This window comes from Alexandromys fortis, unplaced genomic scaffold (genome assembly GCF_014885135.2).
Source record: "Alexandromys fortis isolate MF-2015 unplaced genomic scaffold, M_Fortis_MF-2015_v1.1 scaffold_103, whole genome shotgun sequence".
Classification (NCBI taxonomy): domain Eukaryota; kingdom Metazoa; phylum Chordata; class Mammalia; order Rodentia; family Cricetidae; genus Alexandromys; species Alexandromys fortis.
In genome coordinates, this window is record NW_026067978.1 from 2,735,245 (window position 1) to 2,762,216 (window position 26,972).

The 26,972-nt window shown below is 49.7% G+C and overlaps 1 protein-coding gene across 3 annotated transcripts in view; it reads left to right on the forward strand.

Annotated features, from left to right (window-relative positions):
• The first annotated feature begins 4,493 nt into the window (after positions 1-4,493).
• The window catches only part of P4ha2 (prolyl 4-hydroxylase subunit alpha 2), a 29,976-nt gene continuing 7,497 nt past the window's right edge, over positions 4,494-26,972 (forward strand). For all 3 annotated transcript variants that reach the window (XM_050157691.1, XM_050157690.1, XM_050157689.1), the window contains exons 1-9: positions 4,494-4,585; positions 5,072-5,192; positions 13,053-13,152; positions 13,799-13,895; positions 14,273-14,424; positions 17,217-17,354; positions 20,700-20,939; positions 22,469-22,662; positions 23,417-23,593. In XM_050157691.1, the coding sequence (XP_050013648.1) occupies positions 13,071-13,152; positions 13,799-13,895; positions 14,273-14,424; positions 17,217-17,354; positions 20,700-20,939; positions 22,469-22,662; positions 23,417-23,593 (1,080 nt within the window). In that variant the 5' untranslated portion in view covers positions 4,494-4,585; positions 5,072-5,192; positions 13,053-13,070. The remainder of the gene's footprint in view (positions 4,586-5,071; positions 5,193-13,052; positions 13,153-13,798; positions 13,896-14,272; positions 14,425-17,216; positions 17,355-20,699; positions 20,940-22,468; positions 22,663-23,416; positions 23,594-26,972) is intronic.

A 26,972-nucleotide genomic window follows, 5' to 3' on the forward strand; every position in this document is an offset into this window, starting at 1 on the left:
CATGTACAATTCGAGGAAGAATCCAAGAAGTTCTTTTTATGAGGTTAAGTCTACCACTTTTGGGATAGTTGCTATTAATTTCTCCCAAAAAAATTAGCACAAGCTCTTTGCCATGGTTCGTTGTCTTCCTATAACTTTTTAATTTTATCATTAGTAAAAGGCACTATAATTTCTGCTGGGTCTATACCTGATAGTCGATGAAGTCTCAACTTACTTTTTATAATTAATTGAGAGACTTTTTCTACGTAATTTTAAATTTTTTACTTGGTTTATGTGGTAAAAAAAATCCATTCTAAAATAGTATTATCTCTCTGCAATAAAATTCCTGTAGGAGAAATTGTGGAAAGCAATATGACTCAAATACAACTAAGATTTGGATTCACCCTATCACATGTGCCTCTATTTCAGATAGACATTCTTTATATCTTTCAAAGACTACAGAATATGGCATTTAAAATATTTTAATAACCTAGGGCTTTTCATGACAATGAGACATGTCTGCTCCTGACAGCACCAGCTACTTCCTGAGGAAGAGGGACATTGCCTGGACTGTTGCATAAACTGGACATGAAGAACCCACAGAGAGATGACTGCTAAACTTGCCTAAAGGTGAAATGATCCTTTGGGTTACTGCTTCATGGAAGACTCTGTGAGACATTCTGCAGGATACAGAAGAAAGTGACTAAACTGTTTTTGAAATTTCCTGCTTCGTTGAAAAGTCTGCTGGATACTATGGGCCTGTAAGCTTAAGATTGATGCCCCAATGGTACAAAAGAACTTTGGGTAAATGTCCAGGCAGTGAGATGTCTCTGTCATTTCTAGAGTTTTGGAAGTTGCTTACACTGCACTTCCTGTTTACTTAGGTAATATTATATCCTTCTGGAGTCTTTGATGGAGTTGAAGAATTATAATTATAAATAAAATTATAATTATAGTTTTCCCTAGTTATGATAAAAAGATAAAGTAGATATAAATATTGTAACTGTAATTCTTGCTAGATACCTGTTTTTTATATGTAATTTTACTATGTTAAAGTTAAAGCCTTCCTTTTTGTTTAAATAGAAAAGGGGAAATGGTGTAGGAGTTTCTTCTGTTTGTGTGTTACTTTCATTGGTTAACGAATAAAGAAACTGCCTTGGCCTAGTTGTTAGGGCAAAACTTAGGTAGGCAGAGAAAACAGAACTGAATGCTGGGAAGAAGAAGGGCAGAGTGAGAGATGCCATGGATTTTCTGCCTGAGATGGATGCCGGTTAAAATCTCCGATAAGCCATTGGCACATGGTGATACACAGATTAATGGAGATGGGCTAAACTAATATGTAAGAGTTAACCTATCAGAAGTTAGAGCTAATGGGTCAAGCAGTGTTTTAATTAATACAGTTTCTGTGTGATTGTTTCAGGTGTAAGCTAGCTGGGACAAACAAAGGACCCGCTCCCTCTTCTTGTAACACAAGGGTATCAGGGTATGGGGTTTATATAAAAGGAAACCGGCTCAGATTTGTGTTTAATTTCATTCAGTGTTTTGTACAACAACTTAAGTATTTTTATTAGTGCCAGAAATGTTAAGACCCCCAGCTTAAGTTCAAGAGCACAGGGGAAAACACATGACTGGTTATATCACAAAGTAGCCTAGGCACTTTGTACTTCTAGGGAAAGAGAAAAAAGTAGGAGAATGATTGGATTGTTGGCCCTAAAGAAAAGGCTATGGCCAAACTCAAATTAGAAGATAGAAAGGAATAATAAAGATCAGGACAGAAATTAATGAAATGCAGACAGTATTTGTTAATTTTCTGCTGCTGTGATAAAACACCATGACCAAGGCAACTTATAGAAGGAAGAGTTTATTTAGACTTAGGGTTCCAGAGGGATAAGAGTTCATTGCTGTGGAATATTCCTTTACACTGTGTGAATAGTGGGAATATATATTGTTGTGATTGGTTTAATAAAGAAGCTAACAGGCCAATAGCTGAGCAAAATAATGTTAGGCAGGAGAGCCAGACTTGGAGAATGCTGGGAGGAAGAAGGGCAGAGTTTGCAGTTGCCAGCAAGATGCAGAGGGAGCAAGATGAATGTGCTGTACTGAGAAAAGGTACCAAGTCATGTGACAAAGCATAAATAAGGAATATAGGTTAACTTAAAATGTAAGAGCTAGTTAGTAATAAGTCTGAGCTACTGGCCGAGCATTTATAATTAATATCAGCCTTAGTTTGTTTATTTGAGAGTAGCTGCAGGACAGGAGAAGTTCTACAGTCCATCATGGCAGGGAGGCATAATGCCAAGTGCAGACGTAGCAGCATGAGCAGGAAGCTGAGAGCTCACATGCTCAAACACAAGCACAAGCAGAAAGAGCAAACAGGGAGTAGCGTCAGGCTATATGATAGCCTATCTCCAGTGACATGCTGCTTCCAGCAATCAGCACCACATCTCCCTCCCCAAACAGTGCTACCAACTGGGAACCAAGTTTTCAAATACCTGAGACCATGAGAAACATTTTTCACTCAAACTACCACAGATGCTAGGGAACAATACAGAGGAGCAATAAAAACAAAGGGTTGGTTAGACAAGGTTAACAGAGCCTTTTCTCTATTATCTTAACCAAAGAAAGGATGCAAATTAATACAATTATAGATGAAAAAGGAGGTATTAACATACGCTTCTAATACCACTGAAAGCCAGGAGCTCTGGGGAGCATTCTGGACGCTTGAATTCTAATGAAGTGGAAAGTCCACCCCTAGCAGCACACTCACAGACCATATGACTTGATGTCTTGGTTTTCCTCATTACCAATTTGATGGGATTCACCCTCACTTAGGAGATGCAGCTCTGGTGTGTCTTTGAGAGCATTCCAGAAAGGCTTAACTGAGGACCCTCTCTGAATGTGAATAGGATTGCCTTATGGGCTGGGGTTCTGGAATGAAGAAAAAGGAAAGAAAGGAGAAAGAGAGCTGAGCACCAACTTCCATCTCTGCCCGCATCCTGCCTGTGAACACCACGTGACTAGCCTCCTTATGCCTCCATGCTGTCCCCGTCGTGGCAGCTTGTCCCTTCACACTGTGAACTGAAACAAAACTTTCTTTCCTACAGTTGCTTTTTGGGGTATTTCATTACTGCAGTGCAGAAAGTTACTAATATACAGGCTAGCAGTGAGCCGAGAGTATCTAGACAACCCAAACAGATAGAGAAAAAGCAGCAATACTAAAGCAGTAGTAGAGTATTTGTAAGCTGATTTAGATGATGTATTGAAAGGAGCGTACATATATGGAAAACAATAAACAGTATAGAACACTAGCTTGGGGCTGTTGTAGAGCTGGAGGGCTTGAGAGGTCAAAAAGAGGGCTTTTGCCTGCTGGCTTGGCTGCAGAGAGACGCACAGTAGGTGGTAGGGTGATTTGAGGGTTATGTTTCCACAGCCATGGTTTGAAGGTATTTATAGGCCAATGGGAAAGATCCCATGGAAAGGAGGAGGGTGATGTCCGAAGAGAGAATCGGGAAAGCATGGGAAGTTCTGGGCAGACTACTTTCTGAGGCGTAGCAGATGCAGGAAGGTTTGTGTTTGGTTTCATCCGAGTTCTGGCTGGTGGCTAACACAGACACCGACAGTGGCTGAGTGGTATTTTCTGAGTTGTGTTTTTGTGTGTCTGTCTTTCCCAGTCTAGGCTATCCGCCTGGCCCTTGCCATTATAGGGAATCCACACCCGGCTCCAGATGCAGTCCCACAGGCTGGGCATCTCCGTTCTGAGCTCTGCTCCCTGATGAGATTCTCAGACTGCTTCTCATTCATGGAGAGGCAAGCTCACAGGGCAGGCGTGGGAACCTGCTCAGCCGCCAGGGCATCCTTTAGTTCTGACTAAGGTAGGCTGCTTCCCTTTCTTCTTGGCTGTCTGTCTCTCAGGCCCGGGGGGGGGGGGGGCTGGCTGAGGAGTCCAATCTCTTTGGCTTGTGTGATAAACCATAGGTCGGCCCCAGGATGCTCCAGGCTTTGGCAACTTCTCCTCACCTGTCCAGAAGAGTCCTAGCAGGGCCAGCCTAAGCCCTTCAGAGAAGCAGTTAGGCTTTGGGGATGGGTCACCTGCCCTGAGCGCACCCCAGACCATTCTTCCTCAAGTCTCCTGGGACACTCAGTTCCCGTCCTCAATGACGGCAGCCTCCAGCAATCTGCCGGTTGTGCTGGATGTGGGGGAGGTAGGACCACAGAGGACGAGGGCAGGCGTCAGGCCCCTGGGATGGCTGGCATGGGGTATGCCGCTCGTCGTGCGGGGTCCCACGAGGTGCAGGGAGGCGGGCACCGCATACGTGCAGCGCGTGGCGAGCGGCTCGGGCCTTCCCCGAGGCTCCAGTGGCTCCGAGCCAGGCCCAGGCGGGGGGGGGGGGGGGGGGGGGGGGGGGGGGGGGGGGGGGGGGGGGGCGGGCGGGGGGGGGGGGGGGGGGGGGGGGGGGGGGGGGGGGGGGGGGGGGGGGGGGGGGGGGGGGGGGGGGGGGACGTGGCGGAGGCTCAAGCGGGTGGAGCCTCGGACGAGGGAGGAGCCGAGCGCGCCGGGGCGACGCCGCGGGAGGTTCTAGAAACGCCGGCTGCTGCGCGTGTCCAGGTGAGCGCGGTTCTGCGGGGTCGTCTGCGGTGCTGGGCTCGGGTTGGGGTGGCCAGGCTGTGCGACCTGTCCTGCGCGGAGCCGGGAGCTGAATCCGGGATCACGCAGCCCCGCGCCCCACGCCCAGCGCCCTGATTCTTCACCCGCCTCGGTTCCTGTCCCGCCCGTGTCCCTTCCCAGGGTCAGGGCGGTGAGGTCGGCGGCGCCCTTCCTGCCGGTGCGGCTCGGCCGGGCCGGACACTTGGCTAGCCTGTGGGGTCAGGATCCCGGGAAGAGGCGGCCTGACCCCAGAGTCGCCCCCAATCTAAAGCGGAGGCGCCTGCCTGGCCCCAGAGGGGCCACTGCTTAGGATGAGGGAGACCTGCTCCTCTGGCTCCCAAGCCTAACAGGGACTAGCTTGGTGCCGCTACTTTTATGGACTGTTATATCAGAAAGCCTCCTCCTCTCTGTCAGACATCCCTGTCGAACCTCAGATGTTTTCCCTAGGTAGTTGAGGAGACCCGTGGTGACTGACTGATTCAACAAACAGCTTCAGTGTGCCTGGAGACTGCGAAGACAGGCAGGCAGAGGAAAGACTCAGAAAGTTCAGGTCTAGAGGAGCAGCAAGGTAAGTACTGGGTTGCTAGGGAGCTTGGACGGTGTGGACTTGGCAGATGTCTGAATGCCTCAGGACAGGGGGCAGGAGCTTCCGTGGACTGGAGTGGTCACTTCTTAGGAAACACCCAGAGTGGCCACAAACTTGGGCCAGTATCATCTTTGCGATACTCTAGTGGAGGCAAGGTGATGGGGAACGGGCCAATTAGGGAAGAGTTGTTCAAGAGCCCCAACCACCAAGGAGTGAGAAACCTGTGCGTGGAGAAGTTCGTTGAGCATGGGTCAAGAGCACTTTCTGTCCCCTGTTGTCACTGGGAAGTACAGGTGGGTGCTTCTGTCATCTGTGTTCTAATGTGATATTTCCTATGCTGTCGGAGAGGTCATTGAGTTTCCTCTGAGGTGGCCTCCTCCCCCTGCAGAATCTCACTTTAAGCCTTGTGCAGACCACCTGGTCCTCCTGATGGACGGGACGACCGAAGGGCAGGGTCTGGGTGCACCACTTTGTAGCTTTTGGCACCCTAAAATGTCCTAAGCTTTGTCTAGCTCAGAATGTAGGGCACTTTTGCAATCTGTTGCTTGTTCTGAGTTTATATCACACCTGTAACAATCCATGGTTGAGTTCTCTGTTAAATTGATGGGGATTTCCTTTACCTTGTACCTCATCTGCCTTGGAAGTGTCCAAGGTACAGTCTGTCACTATGGGTTTTTTTTTTGCCCCAAGGCCGGGCCTCTCGGCTCCTCTCCATGCACAGGATGTTTGACCTCTGGATTCTTTCCTTCTGGGGCCTTCTTGTTCTCACACAGTCCAGCTTGTCCACTGTGTGGCCCAGCCAGTGAAGCCACGTTGCAAGGATGGAGTTGGCTGGAGGCCTTATCCCGAAGATTCTGTCATACTAACCCTCCTTAGTACTTGGAGAGCTCATCAGGCAGATACGGTGACCACTCAACTGAAGGAAGCATTGTATGTGGCCTTTGGTATTCCTTGTCACAGGCTCTGCTGCGAGGTGATGCGGAGAGTGGCTTACTTATCTACAGATTGGGTGGCCCACAATGGATTGTGGGCCATTCCTTGAATAGTGTGTGCCTGGTATCTGGCTAGAACGTGCCTGGCTAACTAGAATAAGGGAGAAGAGGAGGTGGAGGAGGCATTTTTTCCCCCATAGGCAGCTCCTAATCTCTCTGAGGTTGCTCTTAAGCACTGGCAACCAGCCTCGGCCAGGGAGGAGCCCTGTACATGGGTGCTCATCAGAGGGAGACTGAGTACACACAAGTCTGAGGAACGAATGGAGAGAGGGAATTGAGGATTTCCTCATCTCCTGAGAAAGCTTCCCTTTTTGAGTGTGCCCTCCCACATCCTCGGGATGGTTTGAGGCTGGACGAAAGGCCTTGGCTAACTTATGGCCACGCTGGCTGATAGTGTGCAGAGGCCTGGGGGGTGTGTCCCTGGCTTCTGGGATCCGTCAAGAGCTTAATTTTATGCAGATGGAGGTTGGCAGCAGACGCAGTAATGCCGGCACGTGAAGACAAGCCGAATACTGCAAGAAGAGCTCAGCTTTGAAAATGCCATTCAAATCTAGTCATTTAGACCTGTGAAGTGCCTGACGGCGGGCCACCATCCTCTCCCAGAGTGAAGGGGACCATGGAGTCCTGTAGTCTGTGGGTTTTGTGCTGGGGACATGAAATGAGGGATAGACAGACAGTTTTTCTTCTCAGTGAGAGCAGAGCAGGACGAGAAGGTCTGGACTGGACATCTTAGAGAAGAGGGGTTTTGTTCAGCTAAGACCACGGCAGGGCAGAGGATTAAGTTGATAGTGATTCCCTGGCTCTGGTAGGACTGTGTGAGCCTGGTCCAGGCCAGCCTCTTCTCCAGACTTCTTGGGAAGTGCCTGATCTGTACCTGGCTCTCCTGGGAGCCAGGGTGGGGTGGAATCCCCAAGGCTTGTGCTTGTAGGAGCCTGGAATGCACAGGTCAGAAGCACAGAGGTCTAGGAGATTTTGGAGTATTGGTTGCGCTCCTGGCCTTTTGCCGGGGAACTGACCTTGGTGGGCTTTAGGGTCTGTGACAAGACAATTCCAGGGTCACCTCTGAGTATTGAGTACTTTGTGACACCTGATTCCAGTCTGTCTAGAATATGTCGTCTCTGCTGGCGTTCCTGGGATGCGGGCATCACTCACCTTCCGCTGTTTCCTCGTTTCTTGCATCTTCACTGCCTCCTCATGGACCTTCCTCCTTCCAAGGGCGACTAACTTGGGCTGAGCAAATGCCCACTTCAGCCCCCCTCATGTTCCTGTGATTCTCTTGGTGCCGACGATTGGTCAAAATCAGCCCAATGGTTGGCAGCTTGCTGACACCTGTCATCCAATTCAGTTCCTGTGCAGGAGGATCAGGAAGTCTAGGGCTTGACCAAGGTCACAAAGCCAGCGAGAATTTAACTCTGGGTCTTTCCTACCCCAGGGCAGGTGTACCTACCTGTTCCTTGGGTGTCAAAACTGGGTTGACTGATAATGCATAATGTGCCCAGTTGAAATGACTGCCCACTTGAATTCAGGGAACTGTTGTTATTTTTTTTTTTTATCCATGGGCTCTCCTTTTTCTAATGGGCTCCAACTAGGGATGTCATGGACTATTTGTGAATCTTTGAGCGCTCCGTGAGAAAGTCTTCAACCTGAGTAGAATATGATTTCCCAATTTCAGGAAGTCACATGTCCCATGAAGGGACACATGTGAGACTGGATGGTCGTGGCTAGCAGAAGGGGGCTTCGTTGGGGGGCTTAGCTTGCGAACGTGTGTCAGGTGTATGGGGAGCCCTCCCTCCGTAGCGATCTTTCTCACGTCTTATACACTAGGTCCCTCCTTAGTCCTGATTTCACTTTCTTTAGCTTTCATCATCCACACTCAACATGTTTATTGGAAAATCATAGAAATAAACAACTGTGAGCCCGCCCGAGTTCTGTGATGGAATCCGCGTCCCTCCGTTCTGGTTTTCACAGGCTATCGTTGCTTCGTCTAGTGTATCCCTGCTGTGTACACTGCCCATTGTTAGACTCGCCATCCTTTGTAGCCACCTGCTTATCAGGTTGACTGCATGGTATTAACACTGCTTGCGCTCAGGTAACCTTTTAAATAGTGGGCCCCAGGGTGCAAGAGTAGCCACGCTGGCAGCTTCGTTTCAGTAACTTGTTATAACCATTCTATTCCGTTCTGTTGATAATTTCTCATTGTGTCTAATTCGCAAATTCAATTTCATCATAGGTATGTGCTCACAGAGAAAGCAGCATACACAGGGTTCGATACTATCTGTGGTTTCATGCACCGGGTTTCTTGGAATGTCTCCTCTGCGGACCAGGCGGGAGTATTGTAGCTGAAGCGGAGATGATTATCTGGCTTACAAGGTTTTTGTGAGAATTAGATGGTAGAAATGAAAGATCTCTGGAAACATAAACCATGGTTATCTTAGACTAGGTTCCCAGAAAGCAGAGCCGGAGGCAGAGCTTAAGTGCTTAGTGCTTATTGAAAAGTCTATTGCAGGGCAGCCAGGGTGAGGGGAAAGGAGAGACGAAGGGGAAACAATGAGGAGGTACCTTAGCAAGCTGGTCCTGCTCAATGGAGGTCTGCTAGCTCCTCCGCCATTTCGGGCCTGTTTCTGTGTAGAACCTCCGTGGGGACTCCATGCCTGTGGACGGTTTCTTACAGAAGGTATTTGGAGGAAGTACCTGCTGGCTCCCTCTTGTATTTTATCCTTCATCAGCCAGAGTTGCCTCAAGAGAAGTTAACTCTTCCTCACTCCTCAGCGTGGTCCTTCTGTAGCCACTTGGGAGCCTAGTCAGGAGGCAGTGGGAGGAACCAGAGCATCTGGCTTGGGTCAACAGTATCTTCTGCCTGGCTAAGGCAGAGTAGAAGGTTCGGATCCTAGGGCATGGGGCAGCATGGATGATGCTTTTTTTTTTATGCATGAGTTAAGTTCAACTAGACCATTAGACCATCTGTTGAGGCCCAGATGGGAACCCAGCTAAGTGTTGGCAAGCGGACCTTGGCAGCTTCTCTGCTGCTGCAGGAGGTGATGGTTTTGATGGCTCCCAGCATTCATGTACTGACTAGAGATGATGTAAGGACAAATGTACTGTACCTGACACAGGCATTCCTGTCAAGCCTGGTGAGCTTCCACCCCTGACGGCAGCAGTGGGACGAAGATCTAAGGTCAGAGTTCGGTTACTGACGGTTTTACTTGCTTTCTTAAATGGATACTGAGAAATGGGACTCGAGGGGACTCTCGGGAGACGGGAGAACACTTGGCTTCACTGAGCAGAGATCTGGCTTTCACAAGTATCTTGTTGGAGGTAAATACTGAAGTCGTTGAAGGTTTGAGTCTGAGGTAGTGCAGTGGGCAGGAGAGGGTAGCAGCGCCAGGTCATGGAGCTACAAGGGCCCGTTGGGCAAGGGTTTTGTACTGTATCTTATCTGGCAGTAGGAACCAAAGGGAGGGTTTCAGCAAGCCTTGCTGGCTACTTGGTAGAATAGAGTTGGAGAGAAGCCCATCCAGAGGTGAAGAGGTCAGAGCAGGTGGGACCTGCATGGATAAGAAGTACGCTAGAGGATGATCAGGGTGATGCCTGAGGCACGGTGTCTGGCAATGAGACTTGGGTGCACTTCTGAGCCTGTGTGGACAGCCACGTGCTTCAGTGGTGTGACTTCTTGGAGCCTGTGCCTAGCTCCTCCTTGGTTGAGTACCTGGGTCCTCTCGGCTCTGCCAGTATAGCGTTAGCCGCTGTATGGCAGGCTAGGCCATGGTGGGAAAGGGGGTTGAAGAGCCTTGTTCGGGGGAGGTTATTCCTTTACTGAAGGCAAACAGCATTTTTGCCTAGTGCCAGGCAAGACCTCTTTGCAAACTCATGTTCTGTCTCTGGGCTGTTAAGTGCTTTGTTAAAACTCAAGATGTAGCAGCATTTGGACGGCAGCTGAGAGCTTGGCAGAGGGTCCTCCCCGATGAGGTAAGGGGAGAAGCTGAGGACGCTGCCGGTTTGCAGCTGGAAACATCTTTCCATGGCTACTTGGCCAGGTTATAAATGCACTTTCCAAAGAGCAGGCTCGCTGCAGGAGCTCAGGTTGTATGTCTTGGAATCACCATGCCGAGAAACGGTGCCAGCCGCCTGGTGGGTGAATTGCTGTCGCTGGGACATTGGCAGGTTTTGCGAGACCTCCCTACAGGGGCCCAGACACCGGCACTGCCTAGGCCCCTTTGGAGTTCAGTTGAGAAGGGCCTACTTTGTTTCCTATGCATATTTAACATATCACAAAAATATGTACCTTTTTAATTCTAGTAGGATTTCTTGTAGAAAGATCAGGAAAACAAACATAAAAAGAAAAATAAAATCACTTCACCGAGATACAGTTATGGTATGATTCTTTTTTATATGTATGCATACATCATTTTTTTTCCTTTCAAAAAATGGAACATACAGTAAGGATTATTGAGGGCTGGCCCTTGTCACTCTGCTTTGATCATTCCATGCTGATGGCCACAGAGTGTTTATTGTTACATAGTCTATGTTAATGTGCTATACAGAGTGTAAACTCTTTAGTTGCGGTTTCTTCATCTAAACAAATTCATGATGCTTTTCCCTGGGTGCTTGCTACAGGGCAGACATTATTCCAAGCCCTGAGGTGTGGATCATAAAACTCAGCAGTGTTATTTGGTGCTGTGTTTTCATAAAAAGGGATTTGACCATGACCACCTCCTGTATTGTTTATTCTTTGTGGATTTCTGAGGGCTCCTGGGGAAGCTTTTGACAGCGCCGGCCCTGGGCAGACTCACATATTCCCACTTTCTCTGTCCTGGGTGAGTGCTGGGTGTAGCTATGAGGCCGGAGTTGACATTCCCCACAGTGTAGAGCGCAGTTGCTCTTGGATAAGAGCATCTTCTTCACCTGATCCCAGTTAGGTGACCTTTTACAATAAGCCTTTTGAGCTCAGGGATCCTGGGGTCAGAAGAAATGAGCAGATGGCCCTGATTAGAATGGTGCCTTGGGGCACCCAGTTCTCTGGCTAGCCGAGTTTTCCTACTCCTCTCCCCAGCCAGAAGGGACTGGGAAGGCTCTTGGTAAGTCGCTTCCTAAAGCGCATGTGTGACTCTCTGAGGCTGTGTCTCCAGGCTGGGATCTGTGGATGGGCTCGTCTCAGCCAGGCAGCACATTCCAGAGAAATGACAGCTGGCCCTCGTGTAATAAAGAGACCTGGCTGCTTTCTCTCAGTCGCTGTAAGGTATGAACTGTGGGTGGTATTTGGAAGGAATGAAAAGGCTTACCCCCTTTCCTGAGTCTGCTGCCCAATTTCTGACTAGGTATGCGCTGGAACTGGCCACACAGCTGGGAGGTGCATTGAGCTCCCCAGCTTCATCCAGGTCTGGTCTGGTCTCCTGCCTGAACTCTGCTCTCTTTTCACCTCCACTTTGAGGGGTAGTTGGTTGGCCCCCACATCAGAGATCCTCCTAACCTGGAGATTTTCCTACATAGTTTTGGGCATTTTGTCTCATTTATTTCCTTTGCTTTCTTTTTAGAGTAAATTTCCATCTGAGCCGTTTCAGAGACTTGGCTGAGTTGAAACGCGAGGAGAAGGGATAGGCAGAACAAGGGTTCAGCAGGGTGCTGGCTTTCCAGCATGTTCCGGGCTGTGTGGCTTAGATGGGGGAGCATGTCTGAAGCCTCCACTGTGTACTTAGGCCAGCCGCCAGTGAAGCTTGCTCCAGGTTGCTGCTGGGTCCCTCAGAACTCTGTCTGTTTCTAGATGGCTGAGAAGGCAGTGCCTGGCCTCTCACTCATGTCAGCAGCCCGGCCCCAGTGTTGTGACTGTGTGTGACTGATCCACCTTTGTATCCTGAGCATCTAGCTTGGTGCCTGGAATCGCTGGGGTATAAGTAAATGTTTGCGAATGGGTAGGGAGTGGCCAGGGAAGGTGTCTGTCTCGATCCCCACTACAGGAAGACCCACGTCTGTTCAGAAGTGCTCTCTACAGCGGGGGCAGACGGGCAGAAGTCAGTTTTCCTCTTCTTCTGTTGACGGCCTTTTGTACACTTCAACTTGGCTTGGCCCCCTGCGTCATACTATCTCAGCTCTCTTTGTCATTGTCTGTTCTGTTCTGTCACTTTCTTGTGGACAGGATTCAGGTCCTTGAATTCTTCACCTCTATTGATATGTGGTAATAGGACTCTTACCTCTTTGGGCAGCCCTCAGTTCAAGTGCAAAGGGAGGTCCCTGTCGGAGGCACGTTGTCACATTCTGGATGGTATGACCTGCATCAGTGGTTTTGGGAGAGTGGCCCTGCAGAGCTGCTTCTTCCCCTAGGAGATCCCCATGATCTTGATGTCCTAGGAACAAACTGTCTGCATTGGACCGTCTTATGTGTGGCTCTTGACACTCTCGTGGCATATGTATTAGAAAGGAAGCCGGGTGTGCACACTTGTAATCTTAGTGATTGGAAGGCTGAGGCAGGAGGCTTATTGAGTTCTAGGCCATCTTGGTATCCATAGTGAGACCTTGTTTCTAAAAAGGAAAACAAAACCCAGGCAGGGGCCAGAATTGAGCACATAGCCCTAGTTCCATGTTGTGACCCCTCCCTTGGGCAATCTTGAATACCTTATTTAGTGATATACTTGAGGGTATGTGTATGTATGTGCACAGCGTATATGAATGTGTCCTCTCATATACATTGTCCCCACCCCAGTACAGGGTCTTGCTATGTAGCCCAGGCAGCCTTGAACTTTGTTCTTCCTCACACCGTCTCTTGAGTGCTGAGGTTACAGGCATGTCCCAGCCATGTCCAGCTGAAGGTGCTCTTTCCACCGTGTCCCTCTGATGACTGTCCCTGAATGCCTTGCAGATACTGCCCTTTCCCATCATGGAGCTCCAGGTGTTGGTGTTGCTGATGTCCTGGTTTGGTGTCCTGAGCCGGGTGCAGGCAGAATTCTTCACCTCTATTGGTACGTGGCAACCGAACTCTAGTTTACCTAAGCAGCCCTCAGCTAAGTGCTAGGGGATGTCACTGCCTGAGGCTCGTTCAGGGTTCAGTCCAGGGAGGGTGGGGCTGGCGAAGGTTCTACTCCCCCACACCTCCACGCAATCCTGATGAACGAACGTGTGTCTTGGAAGGCAGCTTTCTGAATTGGGCCTCCTTTCTGGAAGTGCAGACTGCAAGCAGCTTTTGGGTCTTTCTTGGTCCTTGGCGAGAGGGTGGTCTAAGCAGTGGGCATTCTCTGTCCCAAGGACCAGATTCTCTCCTTCTCAACTGGAAGTTCAGAGCTGATTTGCATTTGATGAGCCCTTAGGGTATCCATCCCCCTATGATAGGACCAACCAGGTGACGATGGGAAAATGAAGCTAGGACTTCTCCGTTAGTCCCCTCCCCAGTGCACCCGCACTTTGCCCAGGCATGCTCTTGCCGCCTCAGCATCTGTCTTCCTGGAGTTGGGGTCATGCCATGTGAGTGACTAGGTACCTTTAACCACCAGTCTCTATGATTCCCAGTTTACTGACATGCCCTTGCCTGGGGGTACTCATTTCTGCTCTGGTATATGGGGCAGGCCACTCCTCATCCATTTCTCACTGGCCCTTGCTTCTCTCCTGTAGGGCACATGACTGATCTGATTTATGCAGAGAAGGACCTCGTGCAGTCTCTGAAGGAGTACATCCTTGTGGAGGAAGCCAAGCTCTCCAAGATTAAGAGGTGTCCAGTGTCCTAAGACCCCACCCCGAGTCTCCCTGCTGCTCCACTGTCCCCAGCCTGTCCAAGGGTCTGTAAGAGGAATTCATTGAGAGGGTGACCCAGAGGAGCAGACCTGCAGTTAACTTGTGCTGGTCCTCCGGAGTTGCTGAGTCTACGGGCTAAGAAGCAACCATCTTTTTCCTTTCTGCTTAACACATTTTAATTTACACTGGAGTTCCCAGCTCTTACCTAGATTAAGGGCTAGAAGTATCTAGGAAGTTACTATAGTCATGTTTTATTATCTCTTGATGAAAGAGCTCTGGGGCCTCACCAAGGAAATTACCAGCCTGTGTGGGTAGGTGTGGTAGTCTTTTTTTTTCTTCTCTTTGGTTTTACAGCTGGGCCAGTAAAATGGAAACCCTGACCAGCAAGTCAGCCGCCGACCCCGAGGGCTACCTGGCTCATCCCGTGAATGCCTATAAGCTGGTAAAGCGCTTGAACACAGAGTGGCCTGCACTGGGGGACCTGGTCCTGCAGGACTCGGCCGCAGGTGAGGGGCAGTGAGCAGCTGTCAGCTGTGTCTGTGCGCCTGTCTGCTTCTGCCTGGAGCTGTCCTTGTTGGTTTGTTTTAAAAATGGTCTAACAGTCACTTCCTGTTCTTTTGTAATGTTTCCTGGTAATGATATTTTCTAATTATGCTCCAGAAATACATATTTTTATAACAAACTTCAGGAACACAAAGTATATCACATAAAAATCATGATGCTTAATCCAACTGCTCCATGATAAGCACCATTAAAATTATAATCTTGGTGGATGGAGAGATTACATAGTGGTTAAGAGCACTGGCTGCTCTTGCAGAAGAACCAAGTTTGGTCCCCAGCGTCTACATGGTGGCTCACAACCATCTGTATTTACAAGCCCAGTTAATCTGACACCCTCCTCTGACCTCTGCAGGCACCAGGTATGCATACATGTATACACAGCATATGTGAGTATACATACATGTTTGCATAAATACATGCATGCATACATGCATGCACAAACATACATGCAGGTAAAATACTCACTCATACACATAAACTTTAAAAAATATTTAAGAGGGGCTGGAGAGATGGCTCAGTGGTTAAGAGCATTGCCTGCTCTTCCAAAGGTCCTGAGTTCAGTTCCCAGCAACCACATGGTGGCTCACAACCATCTGTAATGAGGTCTGGTGCCCTCTTCTGGCCTGCAGGCATACATGTAGACAGAATATTATATACATAATAAATAAATAAATATAAAAAATATTTAAGAAACCCTGTAATCTCGGGCTTGTGAGATGGCTCAGTGGGTAAAGCCCTCACTGTGCAAGTAGGGGAGCTGAAGTTTGGATCCCCAGAAGCCATGGAAAGCCAGGCAAGTGTGTCTGGCATCATCCGAGCACTCGAGAGGCAGAGATTTCCCAGGGCAAGGTGGCTAGCTAGACTAGCTGATCAGTGAGCGCTGGGCTCAACTGAGAGGTCTTACCTCAGTGAGTTAGTAGAGGGAGACTGAAGAAGGCCCACGGCCTCCATGCACATCCACATGCATACATGTGCACCCACCCATATGCGATCATGCATACACACGCATTTACAAACACCACCCATGCATACACCCACCAAAAAGAATTAATCTGCTTACGTGTGAGCCAGGTGGGCTGCGTGTTGGGGCTGAGGCAAGCTGGGGAATAGAGACGTCATCTGAATTCTTTCCTATGTGTGTCTTTTACAACAAAACATGACTGCGTGGGTTCAACATAAATATGTGCTCAGTCCTGGGTTTCCCAGCTTCTGCAGATGCCATTAAATGTGCCTGTGCCGTGATTGTTACGGCTGGATAGTCATCTGTCACAGTGATATTCTCTAAGCCTGGTCAAGTCACCTGGGTTGTGTCCAATTTTTCAGCTCTTTTACATGTATCTTGCTGTCGACCTCCGGTTATTTTTCTAAGTTAAATTCCTAGAAATGGTATTTCCAGGGCGGAGCACGGATTTGCTAAAGGCTCTTTCTGGGCTAGTGCTTTCTGTGTGTGAACACGCTCCTGTGATCCAGAGGAGAGGATCTTGGTAATGGAAGGGTGGGCTGGAGGTGGGCCACGGGATTCCCAGCCTCAGGCTGGGCCTCTTCTCGGAGCTGGGAGTGCTGATTAACTTCAGACTAGCTGTCTCTCTGACTGAGACTGGTCCCAGCCACGTGACCAGCTGGGGTTGGGCTTGGCTGGGGGCTGGGTAGTCTCAGGAGGGTTTGGTGAGCTCCGCCCTGCTGGAGCTGTGCCTGTGAGCTCACTGCCTCCAGAAAGCGCTGCCTTTCCCAGACCCGCCTCCCCTCCCTTTCCTGGGTTGGGCCTGCTGCTCAGAACAGCTCAGAACAGGCTGTTCCTCCTGCTTGCAGGAGGTGTAGGCGAGGAAGCCCTTACAGACGCAGATGATCTGCTGTCTGATCCTGTCGTCCCTGCCACCTCCCATCAACAGCTGGGAGCGAGGATTACCTGGAAGATGATGGGACAGGCCCAGAGAGCTCTGATTTATGTTCGTCTCTGATGTTGGATGCTTGCCCCTGACATAAAAGGGGGGACCCTGACAGTACAGTGTGGCTGTCTATGAGGCTTTCCTTCTTTTTTGTGGATGCTAGCATCTTCAGAGTTCCTGACCATATAGCTGTGAAGAAGATAATGTAGCAGCTTTTTTATCCCTGGGCCCTAACTTGCCATGTGGAGAAGGGGTGGCACCAGGTGCTGTTGCTCTTGGAAAGGGGTCAGGAGTGGAGTTCGTTGGCGTTCCCCTCCCAGTCCTCAGTTCTTAGGCAGATTCTCAGGCCTGAAGCATTAGCATGGCAAGGCCCAGAGTCCTAGAATATCAGGAATGTCTCTCGCTGGGACTAGGCCTTGAGGTCCTAGAAAAGCCACCTGGGGCTACTTCAGCGGTCAAATCTATCTAGGCTCTGGGCTGTGGTCTTGGTACCACAAGCCTATACTCTGACTCTGGACTCAAGTGCTAAGCCAAGTGCAGAACCTTTTAGTTCCAAGTGAATAGCATAGGGAGGGCTAAGAAAGAAGTTCTGTGGAGGAGCCCCCTGGGAGGACTCTCTGAAGAAGGAGAACGCTTTATTGTTGTTTTTTCTACTCTTATTTTGGTGCTGGCTCCCAAATGCCTGCCAGGCAGGTGTCCCGATCACTGAGCCTACAGCCTACCAACAGCCTTTGAGGGAAGGGGCAGGGAAATCCCACCAGCCAGACACCTTCTAGCACCCGCCTCTGGTCCCCGGTAGAATTCTGTCCCCGGGATCAAGAGTGACCTCTCTTCTCACTGTCACTTGGAAGGTTTTGTGGCCAACCTCTCCATGCAGCGGCAGTTCTTCCCCACCGACGAGGACGAGTCCGGAGCCGCCAGAGCACTGATGAGACTTCAGGACACATACAAACTGGACCCAGACACAATTTCCAGGGGGGAACTTCCAGGTGAGGCACCTTGTTTACTTCCGTCTCTTCAGTGTCAGGACAGGTCAGACTGGCTTAGGTGGAACTCACTGTCTGTGGTGGTGGTGGTGGTGGTGGTTTCCGGTTCCCTTTGGATGCCAGTCTCCCATGCTTCAACCCGTTCCCCAACGTCTTGATTCAGGTATTAGCCAAGATCTCTCCTCTAGCATGGTAGAGAGTTGAGGCTGTTGCTCAGGAGTCTCCCTCAGCATCCCGCTCCCAGAAAATCACCCATCAGCTGGCAGACCTGCTTCCCATCCCTGAGCCTCTCATTGCTTTCTGTCCACGGCTGGTCTGTAGACCCACTGCATCTCCTGTATGTCTCCCTAGTCCGTCTCTGTCCCTTCCCATTCTGTCTTTACCTCTCTGGGCTCTTTGAGTTCATATATAGTCCTGCCTAGTCCTCCATTTCTTTTGTCCCCCTCTCCCTGTGCTCGCTCTCTCTCTCTCTCTCTCTCTCTCTCTCTCTCTCCCTCCCCCTCCCCCCGACCTCACAAGAAGGCTCTGTAGCTCATCGCTCATACTTCTCTAGGTCCAATGCTCTTTTGAGTCCATTTCTTCTTTCCTGAGGCTTCTGGGTAGTGATTTGATTTATTTTCTCTGCTGCCCTCCCCGGTTCTCACATACTCCTGAACCCACAGTGCCTTTGTCCGTCTCATCTGTGATCCTGTTCTTCAAAGTCACCAGGAGCACAGGGCCGGCAAAGCCAGCAGGTGGATTACAAGCATAACACCCTTTAATTTTGCTGTAGCGTCTGGCATGGATTGTTTCTTTCTGTCTGATGTCCTGGATTCTGGGGTGCTGATCTCTGCCTTTTTTCTTTTCACATGTCTGGCCATTCGTTCCTCTGTTTTTGATTTTTTTTTAATTGGCCTTTTGCCTGTTTCCTGCCCAGTGCTAGTGATTATAGATTTACTGGGTCTAAGGGGTTATTTGAGATCAATAAACCCAAGAATTCAGTTGGACCTCATTATAATTTAAATAATACCTCCCTTCTTGGGAGCCTAGGGGAAATACCGCTGAGAGACCCAGGTGATGTAGGACCTGTCTTCCTCCTTAGTTGTCCTGTGGCTGGCTACTCAAGGCCCAGGGTCTTGGTGTGGATGACTCTGCTGAGCTAACAAGGGGAGGAGGGTTCTCTTTATTCCTGCTTAAGTCAGTGTTGGTCCAGACCCAACCATGAGGCCAGAGTGAGAAGGTAATTCTGGGAAGCTTTTTGTCTTATGGCTGTGAGGCCTGGTGGATGGGAGAAGGGAGCTGTATATTGACAGTGCCCTTCTGCAGTTAGCAGGCCCCTGAGTGTCCTGGATGGGGCCGGAGGGCAAAGCGAGTTACTCCCCAGAACTTCACCCACTGTTCGCTCTGAACCCCTTCCTCAGGGGAGCCCCACTGTTTTCATCACTTGATGTGCTGCCCGACATGGATGACATGCAGGTCTGTGTTCCTTGTCAAGGCATGTCTCCTGGGCCTCCAACCAGGATAGGCGAGCACCTCTAGACATCTCTGCTTGGACATTCCATGGATTGCATAAACTTCATTGGTGCCAAACTGAAATTCCCACCTGTCCTTACCTATTCTCTTAGCAGAAAGCACCTCTGCCCATTGGCAGCCTAAGCTGCAATCGTAAAGTCTATGGATTCTGTCTCTCTAATGCCCTTTGGCCCTTTGCATATCTCCAACTCACTCGGGACAATTTTCTCTCTGCTCCTAAGTACACATTTATCCACTTGACTTCAATACTAAGCTTTCAGAAGTGACCCCAGAGTCTCCCTATAGGTGGGGCATTGTTCCCAGCTTGCCTGTTGTTCCCAGCGTTTCCATCTCTCGGCTCTGGTACCCTCACCCGTTGTGGGCTCCTCCGTGTCTGTTAGCCCTTAAGCGCTCAGCCTAGCTGTCCCCGTCACGGAGCAGACACTCGAGTTCCCTTCTGAGGAGGATGCTGAGTTATGGACGTCATTCCTCACATTCTTGGCATTCATAAGACATGTTGATTGTAGCTGCTGATCTCTAACATCCTGAGGCAACATCCCCATATATCATCTCAGTGGATTTTTGGCACAGCCCTTTAAAACCGGTTTTGGTGTCTTTATTTAGATAGACTGGGTCGGTAGCGTATCCTTTTAGCTAGGGGACTAAGGCTGAGGCTGGGTGAATTGTCCAGAGTCGTACAACTGGTAGGGATGCAGCAATCTGGCTCTGTCAAGGTCCAGAGCACAGCTTGCTTATCCGTGTTAAGCCTGTTGTAATAGATTCCTGCATCCAAAGAGTCAGTGGAGATCCATGGAGACTTGTGGAGAAAGAGCGGTCCCATGAGCCCCCAACGCTTGGTCTGCCTATGATTCCATCTTATGTTTACTCTCCTGACTTTCTGTCCCATGTTGTCAGATTCTGGACCACCAGAACTAACAGACCTTGGTCTCTGCAGCAGCTGCCATCCTGGGAAGACGCTCATTGTAGATCTTGGGCGAAGGGAGGGATGCGCGAACAGTCCTAACATGCCATCCTTGCCTGGTAGCTGTGAATAGGGAGCCTCGGGTGGCTGCAGGGAGTGCCTAGCCCTCTTCGTGGGAGCTGCCTTCTCATTATCCCCTGAGGAACACATAGTCCTTGCCATCTCAAGCTCCACATCTCCCTAAAGCTGCTGCTGTTCCTCAAGTTGAAACCATCTTTGTGGCCACTTTCCACGGCAGAGGTCCTATCAGGCACAAGGCCGCTGAGCTGATGCTCCAACATCCCTGCTGGATCGCAGCCTCGGTTCCTTGTCGACATTGGCATCTGTCACCTGTTCCCATTATCTGTCTCTTCTTCCCCTTGCCCTTCTCATGTTACTTCATCTGTGTTCCCTTGAGGTCTAACTTTGAACCTTCTCTGTCCTTTCCTTTTTCAGACTTCCTACCTGTGACTGCCCTCATCCATGACTTCCATGTCACCTGAAATCCTTTCTTAAATTCATCCAAGTTTTCTGCTCTTTAGACTTCCATGGCCACCTGCCCTCCACACAGCTCTCATTTTGACCTACAGAACCTATACCCACTGACCTCAGGACCGTGTCTTTGTAGGATCCCTGGACTCCCTGTCACAAAGTCCCTTCTACTTGAGAGAAGGAGTCTGAGGCTTAGAGATTGACTCTGACCTCTAACCTAAGCTAAACTGTCCTGTTTATGCTCACTATATTGGCGGTATTTCATGGTGTGTGGCGTGAAGTCGGGGTGGAATTTTGCTTGAATAATGTCCCCCTTTCAGTGGCCCAGGCTTTCTCCAAAGTGAGCGTCTCCCTTCCTAGCCCAGAGGCATTTCCGAGCCTGACTGTTGCTATTCCTGCTACAGGAACAAAGTACCAGGCCATGCTGAGTGTGGACGACTGCTTCGGGATGGGCCGCTCAGCCTACAATGAAGGAGACTATTACCATACTGTGCTGTGGATGGAGCAGGTGCTGAAGCAGCTCGACGCTGGGGAGGAGGCCACCATCACAAAATCCCTGGTGCTGGACTACCTGAGCTATGCTGTCTTCCAGCTGGGGGACCTGCACCGTGCTGTGGAGCTTACCCGCCGCCTGCTCTCTCTTGGTAAGGAGGTTAGGGACTGGACCTAGCAAGGGAACTTGACTCTTTTGGCCACACTGCTTGATCATCTCTTAGAACTAAATCGGTTGGATTGTCACCTGCGCAGGGATGAGTATGTCTTAGTGATTTCAACTGCCTTGCCAACTGCCGACTAACTCCTTACCCACAGCCTTCCTGTTAGGCCATGTTCCACTGGTGATGGGTGTTCAAAGGCCTTTGACATCCTTGTGTGTATATGTGTGTGTTGCTCATGCATGTGCGTGGGCATATGTATGTAAGTGCATGTGCACATACATGCGTACTGTGGCACTTTTAAAAATAAGAACCTAGTGTTGTGGCACTTGTACCATTATGCAGGGTAGACCCTTCACCATGTAAAGTACAGATTGAGAAGCAAGCTGTACTTCTGGATGGCCGCAGTGACAGTAATTCTAGCTCTTAGTGTCCCGAAGTCTAAAGTAGGACTTAGCATGCCATTTGTACTCTGTATGTCTTGTGATGTGGGACAGAACAAGGCTCAAAGTGCTGTATCTTTATCACACCTTTTGCTAATACGTGGGAATGTTATTGTCTGGACTTTCACAAAGCAGTGGAGACTTAACTCTGCCACTGTTTGCCAGGGAGCCTGCATGTGAGGCCAGCTAGCAATTGAGCATCCCGCAAGACCAACGTGGGTAGAGGGTTTTGTAGAATCTGTCATGTGAGTTAGTAAGAGCTTTGGACAGGGAGCCAGGACACCCGACTCTTCTGTATGGTTTCATCTTGAGTCACTGGACCTCCTTGAGCCTCAGTTTTGTTATCTGGGGAGTGATGTAGAATTCCTGCTGTGGCTGTTGCTCCAGATACTGTGTTGTCCTCCAGAACTCTGGCTCTTCTACTTCTAAATAAAAGTTTATTACAGTTTATTTATTTATTGTTTTTGTTTGTTGATTGTGTAAGCGGGTGAACACAGAAGTGCTACAGTGTACATCTGTATGGTCGGGGCCAAGTCCAGGGAGTCAGTTCTCTCCTTGTACGCTGTGCAGATCCTGGGCTTTGAACTCAGGTTGTCAGGCTTCGCAGTGAGCGCCTTTACCTGCTGAGCCATCTGGCCTGCCTTGTAGCCCTCCTATATTTATTTATTTATTTATATTTTCTTTTTTGACAGTCTCTCAGCTTGTGTCCCTTGCTGGCTGCACTCTGGGGAATGGCTTTAAATAGCTACAGCCAATCACAAGAAGGAGGCGGGATTCCAAGGGATCTCCTGGAGGGGGATCTCCTGGAGGTTCCACAGTTCTGAGTTTTGCCTAACCCCCTAGTTACTAGCTGAATGTGCCTTACTTTAATGACACATCTCCCTAATCACTGGACAGGATGAGAAAGCCCCTGTTGACTTTTAAGCGCTGGCTGACGCAGCCCGGTTAGGTGCCGCAGCCAGCAGAGTGTAGCCTACCAGCGGGCTGCTGGGAGAGGAGCGGCTCACAGAACAGTTTCTGTAAACGACCCTAACAGATGTTTGTGGTTTTCTTGTCCACACATTTCACTTTTTCTAGACCCAAACCACGAACGAGCTGGCGGGAATCTTAGGTACTTTGAGCGGCTGCTAGAGGAAGAAAGAGAAAAACCATTGTTTAATCAGACAGAAGCTGGGCTAGCGACCCAGGAAAATCTGTACGAGAGGCCCGTGGACTACCTCCCCGAGAGGGATGTGTATGAGAGCCTGTGTCGTGGGGAAGGCGTCAAACTGGTGAGACTTGGGAAAGGGTGGGTGGCCAGGCTGGGGATCTGGGTGCTGGCTCTGGGCAGGCAGCATGGGAAGTTCCACTGTCGCTTTGCACTTTGCTCAGCATCTTCTGAGGCTGGGAGGTGGGGGGTTCTCTGATGCATAGGACAGGAGATTGTCTCCATGGATGCTCCAGGGAGAATTCCCATCCTCCAGGACATTGCTGTACTCCCGACTCACCCCAGTGTGCCTACCTAATGTTTGGCTCATTGGTTTGAGGGAAATGATGGGTGTAGATATGCCTCAGGTCCCCAGGGTGTCAATGACAATAAAGACCCAGTGGTGAAAATGGCAGCACTTGCTGGGGCTTGGTGTCCGTGTCCCTGGCTTCCGAGAGCCCCAGGGTTCCACTGATCCTCACAGCTCAGTATTGAAGGAGGCACTCCCCTTTTCTGTGCCCCCTGATTGGCTTCCGATTGTTTTCCATCTGGAAAGGCTTCTCCCCAGCCACAGTGCTTCAGGCCTATTTAAATCTCCATGAAAGGGTCAGGAGGTGCCCTTTGCTGCAGGAATTGTGGAAATGGGGTGATCTTCGGGGAGAAGGGGAGCTGCATGGTTTGTTTGGGGTCACTTTCCACTCTGGTTTTCTTCTGTGGTGAAGCCGAGGACAGACAGACAGCCTTGGCCACGGAGGGTGAAACCAGCCTGTGCAGACAGCTGGACTGACGCTGAGTGTGAGGACTCGCTCCGCTCAGGACCTATATTCTGTGCTCCCTAGACGCCCTGGAGGCAGAAGAGGCTTTTCTGTAGGTACCACCATGGTAACAGGGTGCCTCAGCTCCTCATCGCCCCCTTCAAAGAGGAGGATGAGTGGGATAGCCCGCACATCGTCAGGTACTATGACGTGATGTCGGATGAAGAAATCGAGAGGATCAAGGAAATCGCTAAGCCCAAAGTAGGTATCTCTGTGGGTCCTGCTGGGCCCCTGAGTGAGGCGGGGTACAGTCCCTCCTGCTGCTTCTGTGGGGCGGCTTGTCTGTGCGCCAGTTCACTCTCGCCCATAGCTAATGTGGACTTCGACTGACATTGTAGGTTTATGAACTTGAAGAGAAGAAAAAGCAGGGAACCAGATGGACAGGTGTGAACATGATAGCAGGTCATGTTGGGAGCAGAGCAGCTCGGTGACAGATGACATTTCACCTGGTTGAAGGGCTGGTGTATGGGTTGCTTTTTAGGAAATGCACAGTCCCAGAAAAGTGGGATCTGTGGAGTTCCAGATCAGGACTGCAGTGAGGGGTGAGATCTGTAGTGAGGGGTGAGGGCGGCAGTGAGAGGTGGGGACGACAGTGAGGGGCAAGGATGACAGTGAGGGGCGAGGATGGCAGTGAGGGGTGAGGGCTGCAGTGAGGGGTGAGGGCTGCAGTGAGGGGTGAGGGCTGCAGTGAGGGGCGAGGGCAGCAGTGAGGGGCGAGGATGGCAGTGAGGGGTGAGGATTGCCACGAGATGATAAAGACCACAGAGAACTGTTGACTTAGAGGAGGGTGTGCATCCATACGATCTGGATAGTCTTCATCTTTACTTACTTATGTTTAAATTTTCAATTTAAATACATTTCTTACTAAACTTATTCCTCATTGGTTTGTAGTTTGTAAATTTTCTTCTTGGGAATATTTTAATTTGTTGTATTGCTATATTAGTTCACTGTTATATGCTAAATTATCGACTACCATTTTTTTATGTAGGGTCTTATGTAGTTCAGGCTGGCTTCAGACTTGTTTTATATATACCTAAGGATAACCTAGAGCTTCTGACCCTTCTGCTACCACCTCCGAGGGCTAGGATTACAGCTGTATAATGTCACACCTGGTTTATATAGTGCAGCCATTGAACCCGGGGTCTTCTGTGTGCCAGCCCAGTGCTCTTAGCTGAGCCACGTTTATAGCCTAATATGCCAAACTGTTGATTTTTGCAGTATCTCTCCCAGTGGTAACTCATGTTTACTGAGCTTGGTGTGGCAGGACCTGTCTCCAGTGTTCTATTTGTATGAATGGTTGTCTGTTGCAGACTCTGGTTCCTCCTTCATTTTCCCTTGAGGAAACTGACCTGTGTAGGTCAGTGGTGGAGGTAGAAGTTCCTCCTTATTGACTTTGTTGGCTGGTGTTCTTGGGTTATCTTGACAGAATTGTCATCTGCAAGCAAGGGAAATGTTTTATCCTTCCTGACAGTTAGAGCTCCTTTGCCTTGACCATATTGCTGAGATGTCTGGAGCTTGTAGAACATCTTTGCAGTGGACAGCCTTGTCTTGTGTCTGAGGATCATGGAAATCCAACTGGCATTTCCTGCTCTATAACCATCGACTGTTGGCTTTTGTTTGTCATGTTGCTACAATTATTCTTTGATTTCAAGCCCATAGATGATTGGTCCCATTTAATCTTTTTCGAAGAGAAGCTGTCATTGCCCCAGCTTTCTCCCATCACAGGCAGTTGGGAGGGAGGGATGAGCTGACTCTTCTCTTGCTTTGTTTGTAGTAGAACTGAAGTAACTGAGGTGGCTGGGAGCTTCTGCTCATGGGCAGACCTCAGATAGGTGCTTATAGTGGCCCCAAAGCTCACTTTGGAACAGCCTTGGTTTGAAGACATAGCACACATCAGGAGACAGGGTCTGTTGCTGGTATCATGGGTGTAATCGAGGTTCAGTCTAGTGTATGGAGCACTGTAGCTAAGACCCCTCATTTCACTTCCTTGGTCAGTTCCAAAGTCCTCCAGAGAAGAAAGCTTATTCTCCTGTTTTCTAGTTGAGAGAGGCACTGACAAACCAAAATCTGAGAGATTCCTTACCTGCCATAGTCCAGGGCATGGAATGTTTTTCTGTGTGCACATGCATGCATGAGGCAGGGATGTGGAAGGTGGCTGGCGTTGGGATAACTGGTCTTTTAACAGGAGCCACGTGATAAACCATACACATTGGCCATCATGAGCTGACCTCTCCTTTCCGGAGGCCAGGGCAGACAGATGCTATTCCGGCTTTGAAGTGGGGCCAGCGAGCTTAGCTTGGCTTGCGGGGAATGCCTGGCAGCTGTCTGTGAGTCCCCAGTCTGCTTTCAAAATAGCCCCGTCTGTCCCCAGGGCAGAACACAGCTGCCCAAAGTCTTTTTGGGCACCAGGCCAATGCCAAGGCTCAGATGTTTGCACAGTCTAGTGGCAATGACTGTCATCAGGCGGGAATGGCCATCCACTAGGCTAATAAAAGGACCGTAGATTGGAACCTGGGAAACCACCTTTCTTGGGTATACTGGCGGCCATATTCATATTAGAGCGTTATGAGCCAGAGTGATGCGATGGGTCAGTTTAGTTCCTGACCAGACTTCTGGTATGGCTCTTCTTCTCCATTCCTTTCACCTCCTGTCCCAGGCCTCTGCCATCTCTTGCCCTGATCCATGTTCCAGGTTTTTTTTAGTCGTCTTCCCATCTGGTCTGCCCATCAGGTGGCACAGTAGTCCTTATATTCCATTGTGACTGCCCCTCCCTTGCATAAGGCTGTCCCTGTTTCAGGGTGACCATAAGATGGCAGCAGACCCCAGTCTCTGTCTCGGGCCTTTTCTCATCTCACTGCATCAGTAGCCTTAGCCTGTAGCCAGTGCCCTTTCATCCGGGGCCTCTGCACCAGTGCCCTTTCCCTGCCACTATAATGCACACAGTACCCTAGCCTAGGCCAGCAGGTTGTTCTTCAAGGGCAGGGTCCCGAGGAAGAAGGATCAGAGGTAAAGAAGGTAGAACAGGTGGGCTCAGGAGGTCTTGAACAAGCTATGTCTCACGCCAAGCAAGCTTATTAAGAAGTTCAGCGTCTTAAATACTGTTTCCCGGGGAGACATGAGACAGTGCCACTGAAGAACTAGCATACAAGGGGATAATGTCATCAGAAAGCTAACCAAGCAGTGTCACACGAGGGGAACACAGGGTATCTCAAGGCCAAGGGCATCAGAGAGGAGTTCACAGCCTTGGCACTGATACCCACAGCGTTTGGCTCTGAGGACGCAAAGCTACAGCTCCCTTTGGACCTTTGCCCCGGGCCATTACTGTATCTGCTAAGGATCAGACAAGGAGCTACATTCCTTCTCCACACATGAGGGTCTCAGAAAAATCCCAGCTCTCAGCAGTACCCAAGCTGCTGCCACCTTTGGCTGCGTTCCCACAGGACAGTAAGCTCACCCATGCTTACTTACGTGGCCCGTTTTCTACCGTCTCCACTTGACCAAGTTCTGTGAAGGCAGGGGTCATGTCTCGGTCTCTCAGCATAGCACCTGGCACAGAGTCGACACCAATCAGACAGTTATT